We start from the raw sequence: 18,313 nt of genomic DNA on the forward strand, positions 1-18,313 counted from the left end.
CCCATTCCCAAAGGCTTTATTGGTAAATATGCTTTAGAAAAGATGGATCCTTTTGCTTCCAGGTCAATGGAATGAAGAGCTGTGTCCCGGGACACATCGAGCGGAGCCAAGGGTACTGATGCTTTGTCCCCCTCTTATTCATAGATCCAGTCAAAAGCACAAGACTTGTAGTCGACCAGTTCTTCAGGCTTAAACCACAGGCTGATTTCTCTCTCAGCACTTTTCACTGAATCACTGCCATGAATGATGTTCCTAAGAAAGAACAAAGATTAGTTACAGCCGAAACCGGTTTGGCTCAGTGGATAGAGCGTCGGCCTGCGGACTGAAAGGTCCCGGGTTCGATTCCGGTCAAGGGCATGTACCTGGGTTGCGCGCACTTCCCCGGTGGGAGATGTGCAGGAGGCAGCTGATTGATGTTTCTCTCTCATCGATGTTTCTAGCTCTCTATCTCTCTCCCTTCCTCTCTGTAAAAAATCAATAAAATATATTTAAAAAAAAAAAAAAGATTAGTTACAGTTACCACATTTCAAAGTGCAAAGGGCTGTGTGATGGATACAGCACAGGACAACCACTGCGGACCTTTTCAGCCAAATTGCCACTTGAATTGGGAAACTCTTCCAAAGTATTTCCTCTTTAAAAGCAACTATAAAAGCACTTAACCCAGCCCTCGCTGGTTTGGCTTATAGCGGATAGAGCATCAAACTATGGACTAAAGGGTCCCAGGTTCTATTCCAGCCAAAGGCACATGGCCTGGTTGTGGGCTCAATCCTCCAATCCCCAGGAGGGGGCGTGCAGGAGGCAGCCAATCAATGACTCTCATCATTGATTTTTCTCTCCCTCTCCCTTCCTCTCTGAAATCAATAAAAATACATTTAAAAACACTTGCATCCGATGATAATTACCATCTAATTTAGAACCTCACATTCTTCTAAAATTGGGCTATGCCAAATAATGATTTTTATAAGTGACCCTCAGGACTTACCTGCCAACTTGAATGCAAAAGTCTCCACGAATGGTGCCTGGCTTAGAATCTGCCGGATTGGTCTCCCCAAGCATCATTCTCCCTGTCTTCACCACATTCAGCCCCTCCCAGACCTTGACAGTAGGGAAAAGGAACATCAGGTCTGCCGTTCAGGACCATTAAGAACAAACACCCCTGCCTGCTGCACACAGCCATCAGACCCATCAGTGAATGAGCATCAGCTAACCTCAGCAGACAGTAGGGCCTGCCTAAAGCGTTCCATCCAGGATACAGAGAAAAGGTCTGTGCAACTGGGCAACTTTCTAGCCTAGCTGAGGTAGAGAGAATACTGAAGAACGCGTATGCAGCCACAAACACGAAGAAGGTAACAGTGGGAAGAGCATCCCAGAAAACTGTTAGAGCAACAGATGGCAAAGATTGGCACGAAAGGGGACAGTGTATTCCCGGGAAAAACAAAGAACAAAAGGTCATCCTCACGGAACAGGAAGATCTACTTTCTCAATCATTTCAGTGGCTCCCTATTGTACCCTCTACTTTCACTGCCAACTGGACGTTAATGCCACAGGAAGGACTAGCCTGCTTTCTTTCTAGCTGGGAGTACACAGAACGCTCCCTACGCTGATTCCCCTCTTTTTTCCTCCCAAGCTCCTCGCTGCGCCGTGAACTGACCTCCAGCAGCTCCAGCTGTAAAGCAAGGACACTGGAAGACGTCTAGAAAAGCGACAGTCACTTACCATGGCCACCACGGGCCCCGAGTTCATGTACTTCACCAGCCCCGGGTAGAAGGGGCGGTCTTTCAGGTCAATGTAGTGCTGCTTCAGGAGGTCCTCAGAGGCCTGCCACCCGAGAGAGGGTACCAGTTAGTGACTAAACTGGGGAGGCTCGAATATGGCTCCATCCCCGTCTCGGGACCTAGTAACATGGTAGCCAATTTAGTATTTCAGCCCACATTCATAAGGTGCGTATATTTAAAAAAAACAAAAGCCATCCAAACCATGAAACCATTTTACCAAGAGACTGTTCTGCTTATGATGGCACCCTCATAACGTCAACGGCGTATGGATGGTATAATCTTCAAAGTAGATGGTTTGGGGGCCAAGGTGTCGGGGGAGAGCGGACGCAACCGAAATATGCCGACTGGTGGCCCTTCACAGTGCCCGCCTGAACATTTCAGATGTGAACGGGGGACAAGCTCCTGTTCACTGAGGAGCTCGGTGAACATCTCAGGACTCCCTTAGGGTCCCGATCTGCGAGCCCCAAACTTAACGTGGGAAACCATGACTGCCCTCCGCCAAGGGAGCCTGGGCAAAGGGCAGAGGAAGGAACACCCGCCGGAAACCTCACTCCGCTCAGGTGCAGGCTAAGCACAAAAGGACGCCACGCCTCCCTCTGGGCACAGGCAGGGCCACGTGGGCAGGGACAGGGGCGCCGGCCGGCTTCGCTCTCTGCTGCCCCCCAGCGACGACGGGCAGGCGACGGCCACGCAGCGGCGGGTAGGAAGCCGGTTCCGGCAGGAGTCACGTTACCTCCCGTAACCTTCCCAAGGGCGTCCGTGCCCCGGCCTCGGGAAAGGCTCGGGGGCCGGGGGTTCCCGCGGGGCGGAGGCAGCAGAGGGGCCTCCGGGCCGGAGAGCCGCGGAGCCGGGGCGCACAACCCCCGGCGCCGAGCTGCGGGGGGAGGTGGGGGGGCGCGTACCCGCAGGAACTTCATGGCCACGAGGCGGAACCCCTTCTGCTCGAAGCGCTTGATGATGTCGCCCACCAGGCCGCGCTGCACGCCGTCCGGCTTGATGGCGATGAAGGTGCGCTCCGTGTTGGCCATGGTCCTTGTTAGGTCGGAGAGAGCCCAGGATCAGAGACATGTGATGAGACAATGGACTTCCCCTGGGATTTCTCACAGATCAACGTGCCAGACACAGATACCAGCTTCTTCTCCCTGAATCCACATACCCCCACACAGATAGGGACTTCTTCTGAATACCCCCGCCCATCCCCTGCGGCAGAGAATTCCTCAGCTCATGTCCCCGCCCCTCACCCAACTGCAGTATAAAAAAAGCGCCCCCCTCCCTGTTGGCGTGAATCCACGTGCCCTGTCCTGGGGGTACGTGGGTCTCCCGGGGACGCAGAATAAACCTTTTCCTTTCCTTTCTTTTCTGATTCACTGGACTCTATTTCTTGCGCCGCCTCCTGAGCCACCTAACCTAACATTTGGTGCCTTGAAACCCGGGTGGCGTGAGCACTCCATTTGGCCGTGCCTCCACGGCTCTGGGTGCCCGCCTCTCCCTCCTCGTGGCTCTGGACCCACCAGGACCTCATCTCTTCAGCTCAGCAACTTTTCCCAGTTCAGCAGCATCAGCGGTGAGTCCCGCCCCGCCCCCGTGCCGGTCCCATGTGGCCACCCGCCCCGCCGGCATCTCTGTCCGTAAACCGTGGCCACGTCAGAGATTGCCTCTCCGGACCCTTCCAGGAAGGCTCCTCCGGACCTGGGGGGGTAGCAGGGACGCCTCTACCCCACCCACGGTCCCTCCCTCCGTCTCTCCGTAGCGTGGGATAAACTGCTGGGACGCCAGCCTTTAGCCCCGCTACAGGCCACGGGTATCGAGCACGGGGAATCCAAATTCCAAACCTGACCTGAGCACACCTCTAGGGTGCCGGCTCGCCGATCTGGCTAATGAAAACGGGACCCTGACTTTACCGTCACACCGACCTCAGTAATTTCTGCCAGTGAACTGGGAAATTTGCCCAAGTCTCTCTCTCTCAGTCTCTCTCTCAGCCTCTCTCCATCTCTCTGCGTTCCCCGTCCCTCCCCCAGTTCCTCCCGCCATCTCTTCTCGCTCCGCCCTTCCTCCTCCCTCCGGGCTGTCCCTGCGCCGTGCCGCTCCCCGCACCGCTGAGCCCGCGGTGTGTGTGGTGCATGTGGGAGTGGGTTCATATGCTGTGTGTGGGACGCAGCGACGGCACCGCCATCGTCTCCGCGTCCCCCCACCCCCTCCACCGGAGAGGCCACCACAAATTCCCCCGGCGAAAGGCGCCGCTCTCCCACCGGCCTCGTGCCCCTGTCCATCACCCTCTCTCCTCTTCCTCCCTGCCGGACCCTCCTCCAGCCACGCCTTCTTCCACCTCCTGACCCCGCCTCCCCTCTTCTGCCCGCCCCACTGCGGCCGAAACTCAAACCGCCTTTTACAACCCCAGTCCCAGCACGTCTCCGCGCCGCGCAGTCTGTCTGTCCGCGCACCGCCGCAGCCGCTAAAGCCATAGCCGCTGCGGGAGCTGGAAACTCAAGTCCCCTGCCGCCCCTGCCCCTGCCTGCTTTCCCAGTCGGTACACACACGCGTCCCGTAGGCTCTACCTTCCTTCTGTCCTTCCTCCTCCGTTCTGCCCCTGGGAGGTTGTGGCTTTTAAACTCAACTGCCGATACTTCTCCCAAGCCCACTCAGGCCACCTCTCCCGCGCTCTCCCCTTCCCTTACAGCCTGCCTTAGTAACCTGTACCCCACACAGTGCCCTAAGGTCTAACCGCCCGCCTTCCTCTGTGCCAGCCTTCCTCTGTGCCCGCCTTCCTCTGTGCGCTCTGCCGAAACTCCGCCACCATGACTGCCAGCACTTTAGTTCACAGGTGGCCGACCAGTTCCCTTTGCGAGAGGTTGCAGCTGTGCTCTCTTCAGACCCTCTTAACGAGAAGCTTCCTTCTCCCCTAGAGCCCAAATCCTAAGAATGTCAGCTCCAAAACAGCCTCTTCCATTTCTGCGCCCATTCTACCCCTGCCATAGTCCCGCCCAGGAACTGAGGGCATAGTCTGAATCTATGCCCCCCACTCTAACCCGACCTTTAAGGTCTTTATTGGTCCTCAAACCCAGGTCCGAGATCGAGTGAAAAATGGCCTTGAAGGTTCTTAATGCCCTGGAGGAGCAGGCACAGTCAGAATGGGAGGCCTGCCTTCCACAGGAGGTAGACCTGCAGACATGCCTTAGTTGTTTGTGGCCCTGAGGTTGACGGCAGCCGCCATGGCCCTAAGGGGGCTGTGAGCGGTGGGGGTACAATGAAAGGAACGCCACCGGAGAATGCTTCAAATGCGGAAATGAAGGCCACTGGGCAATGCAGTGCCCCTGGCCCCGAGCTCCGACCAAGCCCTGCCCGGCATGCGGTCAAAATGGTCACTGGAAGAGTGACTGCCCCTGGAAAAGTGGCGGGCCCTTTACGTCTCAGCGTGAAAGGACCACCCTTCCAGGAGGCCATGACGCACCACCACTGGCCATGCTGGGATGGGCTGAAGACTGAAGACGCCCAGCCTTGATGACCCCGTCATCCTCGCCATGCTCAGGGCTGCACTGAAGGCCACAGGTCACCTTCCCGATTGACACGGGGGCTGCCTTCTCTGTCCTGCTCTCCTTTTTAGGGCCCCTTTATCCTTCCAAGATCTCGGACATGGGTATTGACGGCAAATCCACCTGCCCTCTGGCCACCGGACTCCTTCCCTGCCTCCTTGATGATAGCATGCCCCATGCCCCTGTCAGGACAAGACATCCTCACCATCCTAGTGGCCACTCTGCAGCTCACTCTGAGCCCTTCAGCTTCCCTGCTCCTCCCACTCCTGGCCCCCTCCCTTTACAGGGATGCAGATCCCCCACTGCCATGCATCCAGTCATGGGGCCCTGTTGTCCCAGACCACAGTAGCCTAGCTCAGTCTTTGCCTAGCTCAGTCGTCGCCTACCTCAATCTTCGCTGTGAACGCCTTTTCTCCTTCTCTCCGCCTCTACTGTCCCCTCCTCTGAACTGAAAACTGCTCTGACCTCGCCCCATCCCCCTTCACCCTTCCCAAAGGAAAAATGCGACAGTTTTAAAATCCAAGACAGTTTTAAAATCCAAGCGGCTAGAGGCCTGGGAACAGGCTGCGCAACCTGCTCCCTCCCTCTCCCCGCCTTTTCTCCAGCCTCCAGGTCCCTGGCTTCCACTGCTCCTTCCATTTTCCCTTGGATAACAGCCCATTCTAACATTTTCTCCCGCTTTCGCTGCAATACCTACCTCTCTCAGGCTCACCAAGTGCCTCCCACCATCCCCGAAGAAGATTCGGCGACACCATCCAGGACCGGATGACCCATCATTCCTCACAGGCTCTTACCGGGCAAGGGACCCTCCGATTCTGCTCAGGTTTTTCATATTTTCAGGTGAAATGGGACATGGAATGATGAGGGAGTCATCAATTCTACTGTCTGGATGGGAAATCCTCTAGTGTCACTCTATTTACGAACCCTGTACCTACTCCTATGCCCACCCTCATCAACACAACTTTCCATCTACTCTCAAACATCAATCCCTCCTCCTCTACATCCTGCTGGATTTCTGTCACTGGCTCGCACCCTCATCATAGCCACTCAATTCCAACCTATTGCACCATCTAACTAAACTCTCTAGAAATTCGCAGCTCCTGGCCGGACCTCCTGCCCATGGCCCTGACCAAACTCCGGCTACACCAAGGAGCCCCATTTTCTTGAGCCCTTTTGACTCTTCTTGCTCAATCACCGTCTTCTTACTGATCCCCCTCCCCTGGGTACGTATCTCCCATATCTGTCTTTAACCAGGCAATTGCTCTGAGAACATGAGAACAGGTTTCTGCCCAAGCCAGAGCCGACCGACCAGGACTCCCAAGACCAGCCCTTCACCCTGGTGACTCGGTCCTCCTTAAGAACCTACAACCACAAGCCTTGGAGCCTAGGTGGACAGGACTTCACACTGTAATCCTCACAGCCCCCACTGCGGCCAAGCTGCTTGGCGACCCCAGCTTGACGACCTGTCCTGGCACCGCCTCTCCAGACTCAAGAGGACCCCGGAGCAGCATGACTTCTATAAATGTGAGGTGTTGGGCCCCACTAAGGTCCGCCTTAACCACCCTCCCCTCTTCCTTCTCCTCCTGGCCCTCAGCAACCTACACCCACCCCCACCCACTTATGTGTGGAGGTTCAAGGTCCGTGAAACCTACTACCAGAATGGCAAACAAGTCACCTGGCAGGTCTTTGCTGGCTGCCATCCCACTCACGACTTCTCCAAGAACCCAAGGGAAAGGTGAATGTCAGCCTCCTGTGGCTGGCATTCCCCTTTGGGAACCCGAAACTCCAGAGCCCATCCTGCCCCCACGGATATGCTACCAGACCAGTAATCCGGTAACCGGAGGGCGAGTCACGTGGAACTGCACCCAGAACTACACCGCAGCCAGCCCCACCAAGGCCAGTCCAGGTACCTTCTTTTGGTGCAATGGCACCTTAAGCAACTGCATGAACTCCTCTGACCCCGGGCCTTGCTTCGTGGTCACAGTAGTTCCCCAACTAACCTTGTACGGAGAGTCGGAGCTCACTGGTTGCTCCCTCCATCCCATCCCTGGACCCACCTGGCTGCCTTCCTCCCTGTCATGTTAGGGGTGAGTATCACTGCCTTGGTAGGCCTCACTGGGGGGCCCTCGGGAACAGTCTGGTCACTGCTCAGTACTTTAATGACAAGCTCCAGTTAGCCCTGGAGTCTACTACTGCCTCTTTTAGCCTCCCTACAGCAGCAAGTGACATCAGTAGCCCAAGTAGCCCTACAGAACCAGCTCGCCTCAGACCTTCTGACTGCAGAAAAAGGAGGAACCTGTATATTCCTTCAGGAAGAATGCTGTTACTACATCGAGCCGGAGTAGTGGAGCAAAACGTAAACGTACAGACCCTGACTAAGCTGAGTGAAGAACGACATGCAGGACACTTCCAGGACAACTCTCCTTCCGGCTGGTTCCAAAGCCCCTTAGCCACCTGGGTCCTACCCATGATAGGGCCCCTGATTCTCATCTGTGTCTTTTTTCTCCTAGCCCCCTGCCTCCTCAAGTTCATCCGCTCCCGGATCGCGGAGATGTCAGAGTGACTGTGAATCAGCTCCTGCTCCATCCCTACGCTCGGCTGCCCTCCGACCTGCCTCTGCCTAACCCTGGCCTTTAAACGCCCCCCCTCCGTCGCCCTTAGCCAGCTGGAAGCAGTCAGAAAGAGTCGCCGTCCCTTATCACCAAAAGGCCGGAATGTTAGGTCGGAGAGAGCCCAGGATCAGAGACATGTGATGAGACAATGGACTTCCCCTGGGATTTCTCACAGATCAACGTGCCAGACACAGATACCAGCTTCTTCTCCCTGAATCCACATACCCCCACACAGATAGGGACTTCTTCTGAATACCCCCGCCCATCCCCTGCGGCAGAGAATTCCTCAGCTCATGTCCCCGCCCCTCACCCAACTGCAGTATAAAAAAAGCGCCCCCCTCCCTGTTGGCGTGAATCCACGTGCCCTGTCCTGGGGGTACGTGGGTCTCCCGGGGACGCAGAATAAACCTTTTCCTTTCCTTTCTTTTCTGATTCACTGGACTCTATTTCTTGCGCCGCCTCCTGAGCCACCTAACCTAACAGTCCTAAGGCGAGAGGTCGGTCAGGGTGCGGGGGCCACGCCGACACGGACCGCGCCCCGGGCCCGGGAGCCCACGTGGGCGCCACCGCCCGGCAGCCCCGCCTGCCCCCCTCCCCCCGCGGCGCACCAGCCCCTCCTCCGCCGCCGCTGCGACACGTGGCTGCCCGGACGCCCCGCCGGTTCGGCCGCTGCCCTTCCCGTCCCCGCGGAGGGCGCGCCGGGCTCCCGGGGGCGCAGGGCCTGGAGGGCCGGCTCGGACCCACGCCCCGGGATCGCGCTCCGCGGCGCAGCGGGGGGAACCCGGGGGGGGGGTAGGAAAAGCGCCCTCGTCCCCTTACCGAGAAGCGGGCGGGCGGGCGGCGGTGAGCAGCGGGTCGGAGTGGGGACCACGGAGCCGGAGCCGCCCGCGGAGGAGGGGCCCGCGGCGGCCACACCCCGGAGGGCCCGTCACCCAACCCGCGGGCCGGAGGCAGCCCAGGCCTCTGTCCACGCCCCGGGTTGGCCCGTGAGGCTCGGGGGCAGGAAGCGGTCGCTCACGCTGGCACGTCCAAGTCTCTCTCACTCCCTCTCCTCCCTCCCTCCCTCGCATGCACCCCCCCCAGTCCGCTCCTTCCTACCCGTGAAACCCCGTTTCCCCTCCCCTCTCCTCCAATGGAGCCCTGGCTCGGGCCCCGCGCCTTCCTCATTCCCAGCGGCAGCTTCCCGGTGGCCTCCACCGACCCCTCCCCGCACGAGCCTCCCTCCCCAGCGCCCGTCCGAGCCCAGCCCCTCTGCCTGTCTCCCCCACCATCCCGGCCCCGGCAGCTGCCCTGTTCCCCCCGGAGATGAAGATGTGCCCCTGCCTCCGTGAGCGTGCGGTCAGCTGCCCACTTCAGCGCGGACACGCCCTCGGCAGGACTCCAGACTCCTGGGAATCAGGCCTGTCCTCCATCTGCACACAGTCCGCTCCTCCTCTCCGCGCCCTCTGGGGTGTGTGTGTGTGTGTGTGTGTGTGTGTGTGTGTACACCCCTCACCAGTTCCTGACACCCGCCCAGCAGTGACCACCCCTGAAATGGTCAGAGCCGTGTCCTTCTGCCCGCAGGCCGGTGAGTGACGCTGACCAGGGAATGGCTATCACCCGTGGCCTGGGCGCTGTTCTGTTAGGTGAGCTGTTTGCCCTGGTCCAGGCACTAACACCTCCTTTGGGACAGTAACAACCTCTTCCCACCACTGCTTTCCTTCCTGGAACCGAGGCCCCGGACAGCCCCAGGGCCATAGCCGTAGCACCATCACCGGCCCCACTCACCCACTTGAACTTTTTTTCAGCTTTCTTGAGGCATATTTGATAAGTAAAAATTGTATATTTAAGACATACAATTAGATGTTCTGATATACACACAGGGATGGGAAAATGTAGGTTTACAGTTGTTCATATGGAAAAAGACATGCAGGTTATAATCATTCCAATAATTATTACAAAAATTAACTTTTTGCCGAAACCGGTTTGGCTCAGTGGATAAAGTGTCGGCCTGCGGACTGAAAGGTCCCAGGTTCGATTCCGGTCAAGGGCATGTACCTGGGTTGCGCACATCCCCAGTGGGGCATGTGCAGGAGGCAGCTGATCGATGTTTCTCTCTCATCGATGTTTCTAACTCTCTCTCTCCCTTTCTCTCTGTAAGAAATCAATAAAATATATTTTTTTTAAAAAATTAACTTTTGTGTACTCACAACTGCAAACCTGCTTTTGCCCATCCCTGTGTATCTTGTGAAATGATCACTGCCAACATAACCATCATTTCAGTTACCATTTTTTTTTTCTTTTTTTTGGTGTGTAGTGAGAACATGTAAGATCTACTCTCTTAGCAAATTACAGCATACAGTATTAGTAACTACTTGAGGCCTGGTACATGAATTCGAGCAAGGGGTGGGGTCCTCCCACCAGCCCCCATGGGGTTGATCTGGGGCTGGGCTGGTTGGGAGAGGGGCCATGAGCGGTTGGCGGGCCAGCCCCACCCCCTGGTCAAACTCCCTGTGGACGGGCCAATTTCCATAGTAGCCTTTTATTATATAGGATAATCACAGCACTGTACATGAGATCTCCAGCGTGGACTTTTTTTATATATATTTTATTGATTTTTTACAGAGAGGAGGGGAGAGGGATAGTTAGAAACATCGATGAGAGAGAAACATAGATCAGCTGCCTCCTGCACGCCCCCTACTGAGGATGAGCCCGCAATCAAGATACATGCCCTTGACCGGAATCAAACCTGGGACTCTTCAGTCCACAGGCCGAAGTGCTATCCACTGAGCCAAACCACTTAGGGCAAGCGTGGACTTTTAAATAAAAGATAAGTAAGTGCCGAAACCGGTTTGGCTCAGTGGATAGAGCGTCGGCCTGCAGACGGAAAGGTCCCAGGTTCGATTCCGGTCAAGGGCATGTACCTGGGTTGCGGGCACATCCCCAGTAGGAGATGTGCAGGAGGCAGCTGATCGATGTTTCTCTCTCATCGATGTTTCTAACTCTCTGTCTCTCTCCCTTCCTCTCTGTAAAAAATCAATAAAATATATTAAAAAAAAAAAAAAAAAGCTAAGTAAGTTTCCATCTTGTCTCTGTTAAAGAGTCAAATCTGTGTCTTAACAAATCAAAGCTATTTACCAGACTTCTGCTTCTTTTGAGGCCATCCCAGGGACCCAGGCCCACCATCTGCCCAGCTTTTCTGTTTTGGTGTAGTTTCAACTTCTGCCACTCCCCATCCACTCAACCTCTGAGCCTCTCAAAGGCAGAAAGGATGCCTTTTATTTCCAATGAGTCCGCTGCCCCCAGGAGTGTCTTGGCAACTGTGGGGTTCAAAATGAGTTACCCCAGGATGTGCCTCTGAGGCACATGGATAGTTTTGAGCCAAAGGCAACTTTACCTGCGGGCTCCAGAGAAACTTCTGCCTCTCCCTTAACTGCCTAGCACTAAGTTAAAGGCCTTGTCCATAAGACATCAGCGATAACATCATTGGACCTACCTGTTCGGCAGGACAAACTACTGATTCCAGAACATGTTCTCCCTGCAGTGACCTGAAGCCCCAAGGTGCTAACCTTAGCCCTAGCTCAGAATGTGATATATTCCTATTTTCCCTCCTGTCTTTGAACCTCATACATGTGGGCTCTCTGACTCTGTCATACGGATGTAATTACATTTGGTTATTTCCTCCTCTTAAACTGTCTCATGTCTATTTGATTAGAGCAGCCAAAAGAACCGTGAGGGTAGAGGGAAGTTCCTTCCTCCCCCACAACCTAGCAGATTCTCCGCACCTGCCCGGTGCCTGGCTCAGTGGCAAGAGTGGATGGGATACAGGGGGGAAAGGGACAGGCAAAGATCATGTGTGTGTATGTGTGACCTCTCGGGCCAATATAAATAATTAGTATTTATACTCTATTAGCTCAGGTTAGCCAGAGGATGTGAAAAGAAAAAAAAAGAATACAAAGCAATACAGCAACACAAAGTAACCAACGCGATGAATCCTAGTTGGGGTGAAACATTTTAATCTGACGGTAGCACATAACACTGTACAGGGAACACTCGCAGCTCCAAGGGTGTCCCTCCAGATTAGAAGGAGGTTCTCAGAGATAAGTAGATCAGCTACAGTCTGGTCCCCTGCCGTGGGAGGGAGAGGAAATGGAGTGGGGAAAGCACTGTCGGCGGCTTTCCCGTCACTCGTAGATCCAGTTCTGAGCACAGCTCTTGTAATCTACCAGTTCCTCGGGCCGAAACCATAAGCCAATCTCCTTCTCCGCACTCTCCACGGAGTCACTGCCATGGATAATGTTCCTGGAGGGAGAGAGATGGCCACATGACCAAGACCACAAGGTAAAGCTGCCCAGAAGCCCCTCACTCCCAGCGCCAGAAAGCCCACCGCAGCAGAAAAAGCCAATGCTCATGTCACCAGTTCACGTTAAAGGAAAAAACCCATGACTACCATTAATGTAGGATGAAGAATGCCCCCCTAGCAACATGGATGCTAGCAGCGAGAGCCTTCAGGAAGGACTTTAGCCAGCAAAGTATTGTACCAGGTTTTACCCTCCCATCAGAGGCACAACCACAGAGATGTTGACATATAGAGAGAGAGCCCATAAAGCCAAACACCAACTTAAGAGAAGGAAACACTGAACTGATTTCCAATGTTCTGCGTAGGGTATCATGTACATCGCTAGCTACAAGAACCCAAATTATATGGTAACTCAAATTTTGGAAAAGGGTAAAAAGAACCAACTCCCACCTGCCAACTTGGATACAAAAGTCCCCTCGGATGGTCCCAGGTTTGGAGTCTGCTGGGTTGGTCTCCCCAAGCATCACTCGGCCTGTCTTCACAACATTCAGCCCCTCCCAGACCTTCAAAGACAAAAGAAGATATGATCAAGGAAGAAAAACCCATCTCAGCAGGAAATCAGCAAACTGTTACTTCAAAAGAAAGGTAAAAAGCCCCCGTAATCTGACATTCATTCATTGAGCAAATTATGTATATAGGGGGGGAGAGAGAGAGACAGAGAGAGAGAGAGAGAGTTTCTTCATTACCTGCCCATCCCCTTTCAAGTTGTGTAGGCAAGGAAAGCTATGAAAACACTCCTGCTTTGTCTCATTCATGACTGCATCCCCAGTGTCTGGGAAAGAGCCTGGCAGAATGATGATTACCAATACATATTTGGAGAATTTCTGTGCTAAGTCCTGCCCTCCAGAAGCCTATAATCAGGCAGTCCCCTCTCGATCTCTCCCACAATGAGTCTTCAGTTCAGCAAGCAAATGTATCTTGTCTTTCGTGGATCAGAGAGCTGACGCATATCTTAACTGTCAGTCCTCCCAACCCCAGTTTCCTCTGCATCAATGAGGACCTGGCATCAGAAGCAAGAATCACGGCACTCACTCTTCACTCTCAACTGAGTCATTCATATCTACACCCCACACATGCACACTCACCATGGCAACCACTGGCCCTGAGTGCATGTATTTCACCAGGCTCGTAAAGAATGGGCGGTCCTTCAGGTCGATGTAGTGTTCCTTGAGAAGGTCTTCCGAAGCCTATTTCACAAGACAGAGAATGAGAATTGGCCCCAAAACTATAAACCAGTGGCTACTTCCCACTACCCATCCTGCAGTTTAAAACATGAGCTCTCAGCTCATTAATTCTGTTATAACCCAATTCATTCTCAACAGTACCAGAGGGGAGCAGTGACCAGGACTAAAAGTGCTTCAGCGTTGTTCAATTCTCCCCCTACTGTCCTTGTCAGATCAGAATAAAACTACAGCCCTAACCTGTTTGGCTCAGTGGATAGAGCGTCAGCCTGTGGACTGAAGGGTCCCAGGTTCGATTCCGGTCAGGGGCATGTACCTTGGTTGCTGGCACATCCCCAGTAGGGAGTGTGCAGGAGGCAACTGATCGATGTTTCTAACTGTCTTTCCCTCTCCCTTCCTCTCTTTAAAAAAAATCAATAAAATATATTTAAAAAAAAAACAACACTACAGAATATTAGATTCATATCCAGCCATCTCATTTTAGACAAAATCTAACAATGCGAATTTTCCCTCACCTCCCTTCTCCACATCAGATTCAGATAACCCAGTAGACTCATGGCAGCTACGCCTCCTCCTACTCTTCACCAAGCCCAAACCCTTATTAGGAAGCTGGACAGGAGAAAATATATGCATTTAGGAGTCAGAAGCCCGAGTTAAATTCCAGCTGCATCACTGACTGTGCTTTCAGCCGCATGACTTAACCTTCAAGTCTCAGGTTCCTCATCACTAACAACCACAGGAATAAGAGTAAGTACCTCTCAGGGTTGTCACGAGGGCTGGGTGAGAAAACCCATGTGCCCAGCACATGGTAAGTGTCCGATCGACAATATTTTGATTTCACTTGACCTTCAAACCTAACATAATATGCAAACTCTCTGGAAAGCATTGCTTGTCCAGTGCTTGGCTCTCATCATTGCATCTTGCTCTCCCCTCAGCATTAACATCGTCTATTCCCTCTAATATTAAAGCAGTTTCTCTAAACATCACATAGGAACTAAATTGCAAATCAAACTAAAATTGAGATGCACTACAGAGTCCAAAGTGGACTCTTTAATAGAAAAAAAGATTGTCCCCTAACACTTTTTTTGAGAGTGTGAAGTCTCCTTTCCCAGGTTTGTTTGAGGAAGGGTTCTTGGAAAATCAATCCTGTGCATTTTTTGAAATATTGCTTTGCAGGTGTTTTGAAATATTGCCGTTTCAGGTGGGCATCCCCAATGGCAAAACCTACTCCCCCTCCCCCCCCCCCATGTCCCAATGGTGGACGATGCCTAATATTTGGGAGAAGCTAAGTGTGTGGTAAATGATGGAAAGATTTCCTTGGTGAAAACTACCTCCCTCAAAAGAGAGAAAAAAAACCTCTAAACTTATCTGCTCAGGAAACTCAAGAGCAGAGCTCAAACATGCCCAGAGCTTTGAGCCAGAAATCACAGTCCTGCAGTGAAGATGGAACTCTGCATCGCTAAGGAAAGTGGGGGCTATTCTCTAAAGTCCCAAATAACTCGGGTTTGTTTCAAGACCCAAGGTGCTAGGTCACCGAAGAGTTTCCAGGTTCCAGAAAATTGGTGTTGACCTTACATGGAGGAGCCTACGAAGAGGGGGAGGGGAGAAAGGGAGACTAACCCACCATGCTCCCCTCTCCCACAAAAGCACAGAAATGGGAAAAAGGAAGTCCACTCACCTGCATGAATTTCATAGCAACAAGGCGGAATCCCTTCTGCTCAAAACGCTTGATGATCTCTCCCACAAGCTGGCGCTGGACGCCGTCAGGCTTGATGGCAATGAAGGTGCGCTCGCTGTTGGCCATGGTCCTGGGGACAGACAAGTGGAACAGCGCTGGACAGGGAAACAGCAGTGGCTATCCTGCCTACAGCGTTCTCCTTCTCAAGCAGATCACCCCATAAATCTGGCTTACATCTGGCATGACTCCAAGTCTCTCTAGTAAAAACCCAGTTCCTCCTCCGTCCTCTCATGTATGAGCTAATATTCCAGAGTGCAAGAGCAGGAGCTATCACTGCTGCCCCATTTTATTTAATACACTTATATTAAGCGTCTACCATGCCCATACTGTGGCAGAACTAAGGTAGGAGATGTAAAAAAAAAAAAAAAAAAAAAAGACACTATCTTTCTCAGTTATCCCGATGAGGCAAAATGACACTGATCATGTGAAAGTGACATCTGGTACAGGGCATATGAAATACGGTTTGACCTACTTAACACATCATGGCATTAGAACTGGAAGGAGTTTTAAAGATTATTTTCATTTCAATCCCCTTCACTTTACAGACGAGGGAACAGATCTAGAGCACCAGAACGAGGGCTAAATCCAGATTTTCCCATCCCTATGCAATTTATGCTACATCAGAAGATGTGATGAATGCTCTGACTAACCAACAAACTGGATTGTGGGAGAACCTGAAAACCATTAGTAATACTATCTGATATGGGGCATCTGCTGGAAGGAAGCCTAGAAAGCACCTATTCCAGATCTTTCCTTTTACAGAGAAGATTCGAGACCGACTCTGCCTCCGCAAGATGAGGAAAGAGGCCCCTCACCTTGGCAGACAATCCCTAATGCGGATAACAACCACCTCCTGGCTCTATCTTCCTGCACCTGAGTTAACCTCCTAATACAGCACCTTAACAATACACTTGAATCTTATGCTTGTGTGTCTGTCTTCCCCGGTGGTCTGTGGTCTGTTCCTGGCACCTAGCCAGGGCCTAGCACTACATAAATGAAAAAAAAAAAAAAGTCTTAAATGATAATCACCTTGCCCCTCCAAGAAAAAGAGACAAAGTACAATGACTGGAGAAAGCTCGAGACAAGCATGGATCCACCGGGAGAAAATGTGGCTGAAGAGCCAGAAATAGTCCCTATAGAAGTCCCTCCACGCCCACCCGGACACACCCCTGCCATTCATTCTGCAATCGGGTACTGGAGCGCCAGTTCCGAGACCAGGGACAAACAAGGCACAGCTCCTGTAGTCGCGGCCTGATGAGAAAGGCAGCCACGAGCCACCGACAAAGGCGAGTCCACGTGGCGTGGGCCGTGCGCTGACAGGTTTGCACCTGCTCACCGGCGCTGCCCCACCCTTCTTCCCAGTCCGATCCCCTCGCCACCTCTCAGATCTCATAGGACCCCTGCACCTCCCCGCTCCCCCGCCCCATTGCTCTCCCTTCCTCTCAGGACCCTGAACCCTTCTCACCCTTCCAGCTGTTGGAGCTCCTACTCCGCCTCCGGTCCTCCGCACCGGAAACGCGCCCCGGCCCCACGTGGTTGCCGGCACGCGCACGCGCGGAACCCTTCTGCTCAACTCTGCTACTGGGGAGCCCATTTTACGGAACACCACTTGCCCACGGCTCTTCCGGTGAGTCGGTTGTCATTCTAGGGAGAACTTTCCGATCTTTAACTTCCGGCACTGCTTTTTCTTGCTCTTCCTGCAGACCGCCGCCATCTTTTTTTTCTTTCTTTCTTTTTTTTTAAGATTCTGTGACTCGCTTCCTGCTTTCTGGAGCGAATTGGCTTCCCGCGAGGTGGCGCTCATACTTTGCGTGAAGTCGACGCGCGCCTGACTCGGAGGTAGACACGCTTTCTTGCTTTAGGTTACTCAACTTTTCCGGTCTGTCAAACAATAACTTCTTTATTGAGTACCTACTGTGTGCCAGGCACTGTTCTAGAGCCTGCGGGGGATAGCAGTAACTCTCCTGGTACTGCTGGTGGCGTTGGGAATGGAGGCAAACAATAAAGAAATGGATATGGCATTATGTACATTCTATTTAAAAAAACAAACAACGGAGGGGACGGTGGGCGACTGAAGGATTTAGCTGCATATTTTAAAAGGTTGGTTGAGGAAATCTCTCTCTGAGGAGAAGAGATGTGCGTAGATGAGGGGGCAAGTTGGGTGGTTATCTGAGAGATGCGTTTTGTTTGTTTTGAATGGATTTTAGGGAGGAAGGGAGAGGGAGGCAGAAACAGTAACGATGCGAGTGAATCGCTGACCGGCTGCCGCCTGCACGCCCCGCACTGGGGACCGAGCCCGCAACCCGGGATCGAACCCGGGACCCTTTGGGCCACAGGCCGAGGCTCTATCCACTGAGCCAGACCCGCTAAGGCGGTTTGCTGCTTTCAGTACTGCTGATTGATAGACTATTAGACCTGGTCCTAGAGCCAGGTTCTTTTTTTCCTTTTTTTAGGAATAGTTTATTGATTTTTAGAGAGAGAAGTTAGCGTGGATCCCGGGATGGAGCCAGCAGCCTTTTGGAACACAGGCCGCGCCCAACCCCCTGGGCCTCGCCCACCTGCGGAGCCAGGTTCTTTTTATTTATTTATTTTTTTTATATTGTTCCAGGTTCTTTTAAATGCTGATCCGGGTGAGGGAGGGCTTGCCCAGGCAGGTGCTGGAGAAGGAGGATGAGCTGTAGATACGGGAAGGTCTCCTCTCTTCCTGGAAGCCATCCTAATTAGACGACTCCACCCTAACTTTCCTTCCCCAGCCCAGCCCGCCAGGCTGCCCCTGGTAAACGTTTCTGCAAACTAAATCAGACAACATTAAGAATTTAGAGCTAAAAGTCATCTTCTTAAACACTTTTTATTTATTGATTTGAGAGAGAGAGGAAGGGAGAGAGGGAGAGAGAGAGAAACATCAATTTGTTGTTCCTCTTATTTAGGTATTCATTGGTTGACCCCTGTTTGCGGCCTGACCTGGGATCGAATCCACAACCCTGGCTTCTAGGAAGGACACTCTAACCAACTGAACTGCTCAGCCAGGGCTACAGCTAAAAGTAATCGTAATGGGCATATGGACCAGTCCCCTCTCCAAAAATCCTAGGAAGGGGTTTCTACCTCTGCTTGGAAGCTCCTCAAACATCAGATCACTGG

The 18,313-nt window shown here is 53.0% G+C and overlaps 2 protein-coding genes across 2 annotated transcripts; both read right to left on the bottom strand.

Annotated features, from left to right (window-relative positions):
• Positions 1-8,879, bottom strand: LOC132218811 (nucleoside diphosphate kinase B). The gene is made up of 5 exons (XM_059670581.1): positions 8,737-8,879; positions 2,678-2,807; positions 1,717-1,818; positions 983-1,095; positions 1-252 (listed from the first exon to the last, which is right to left on the bottom strand). The coding sequence occupies exons 2-5, from the start codon at positions 2,801-2,803 to the stop codon at positions 135-137; spliced, it is 459 nt and encodes a 152-aa protein (XP_059526564.1). The 5' UTR covers positions 2,804-2,807; positions 8,737-8,879; the 3' UTR covers positions 1-134.
• Positions 8,880-11,889: 3,010 nt separating this feature from the next.
• Positions 11,890-16,744, bottom strand: NME1 (NME/NM23 nucleoside diphosphate kinase 1). Its single transcript, XM_059670582.1, has 5 exons — positions 16,641-16,744; positions 15,116-15,245; positions 13,342-13,443; positions 12,647-12,759; positions 11,890-12,198 (listed from the first exon to the last, which is right to left on the bottom strand). Exons 2-5 carry the CDS (start codon positions 15,239-15,241, stop codon positions 12,081-12,083), a joined length of 459 nt encoding a protein of 152 aa, XP_059526565.1. The 5' UTR covers positions 15,242-15,245; positions 16,641-16,744; the 3' UTR covers positions 11,890-12,080.
• Between the last annotated feature and the right edge of the window lie 1,569 nt (positions 16,745-18,313).

This window comes from Myotis daubentonii, chromosome 16, assembly GCF_963259705.1.
Source record: "Myotis daubentonii chromosome 16, mMyoDau2.1, whole genome shotgun sequence".
Lineage (NCBI taxonomy): Eukaryota > Metazoa > Chordata > Mammalia > Chiroptera > Vespertilionidae > Myotis > Myotis daubentonii.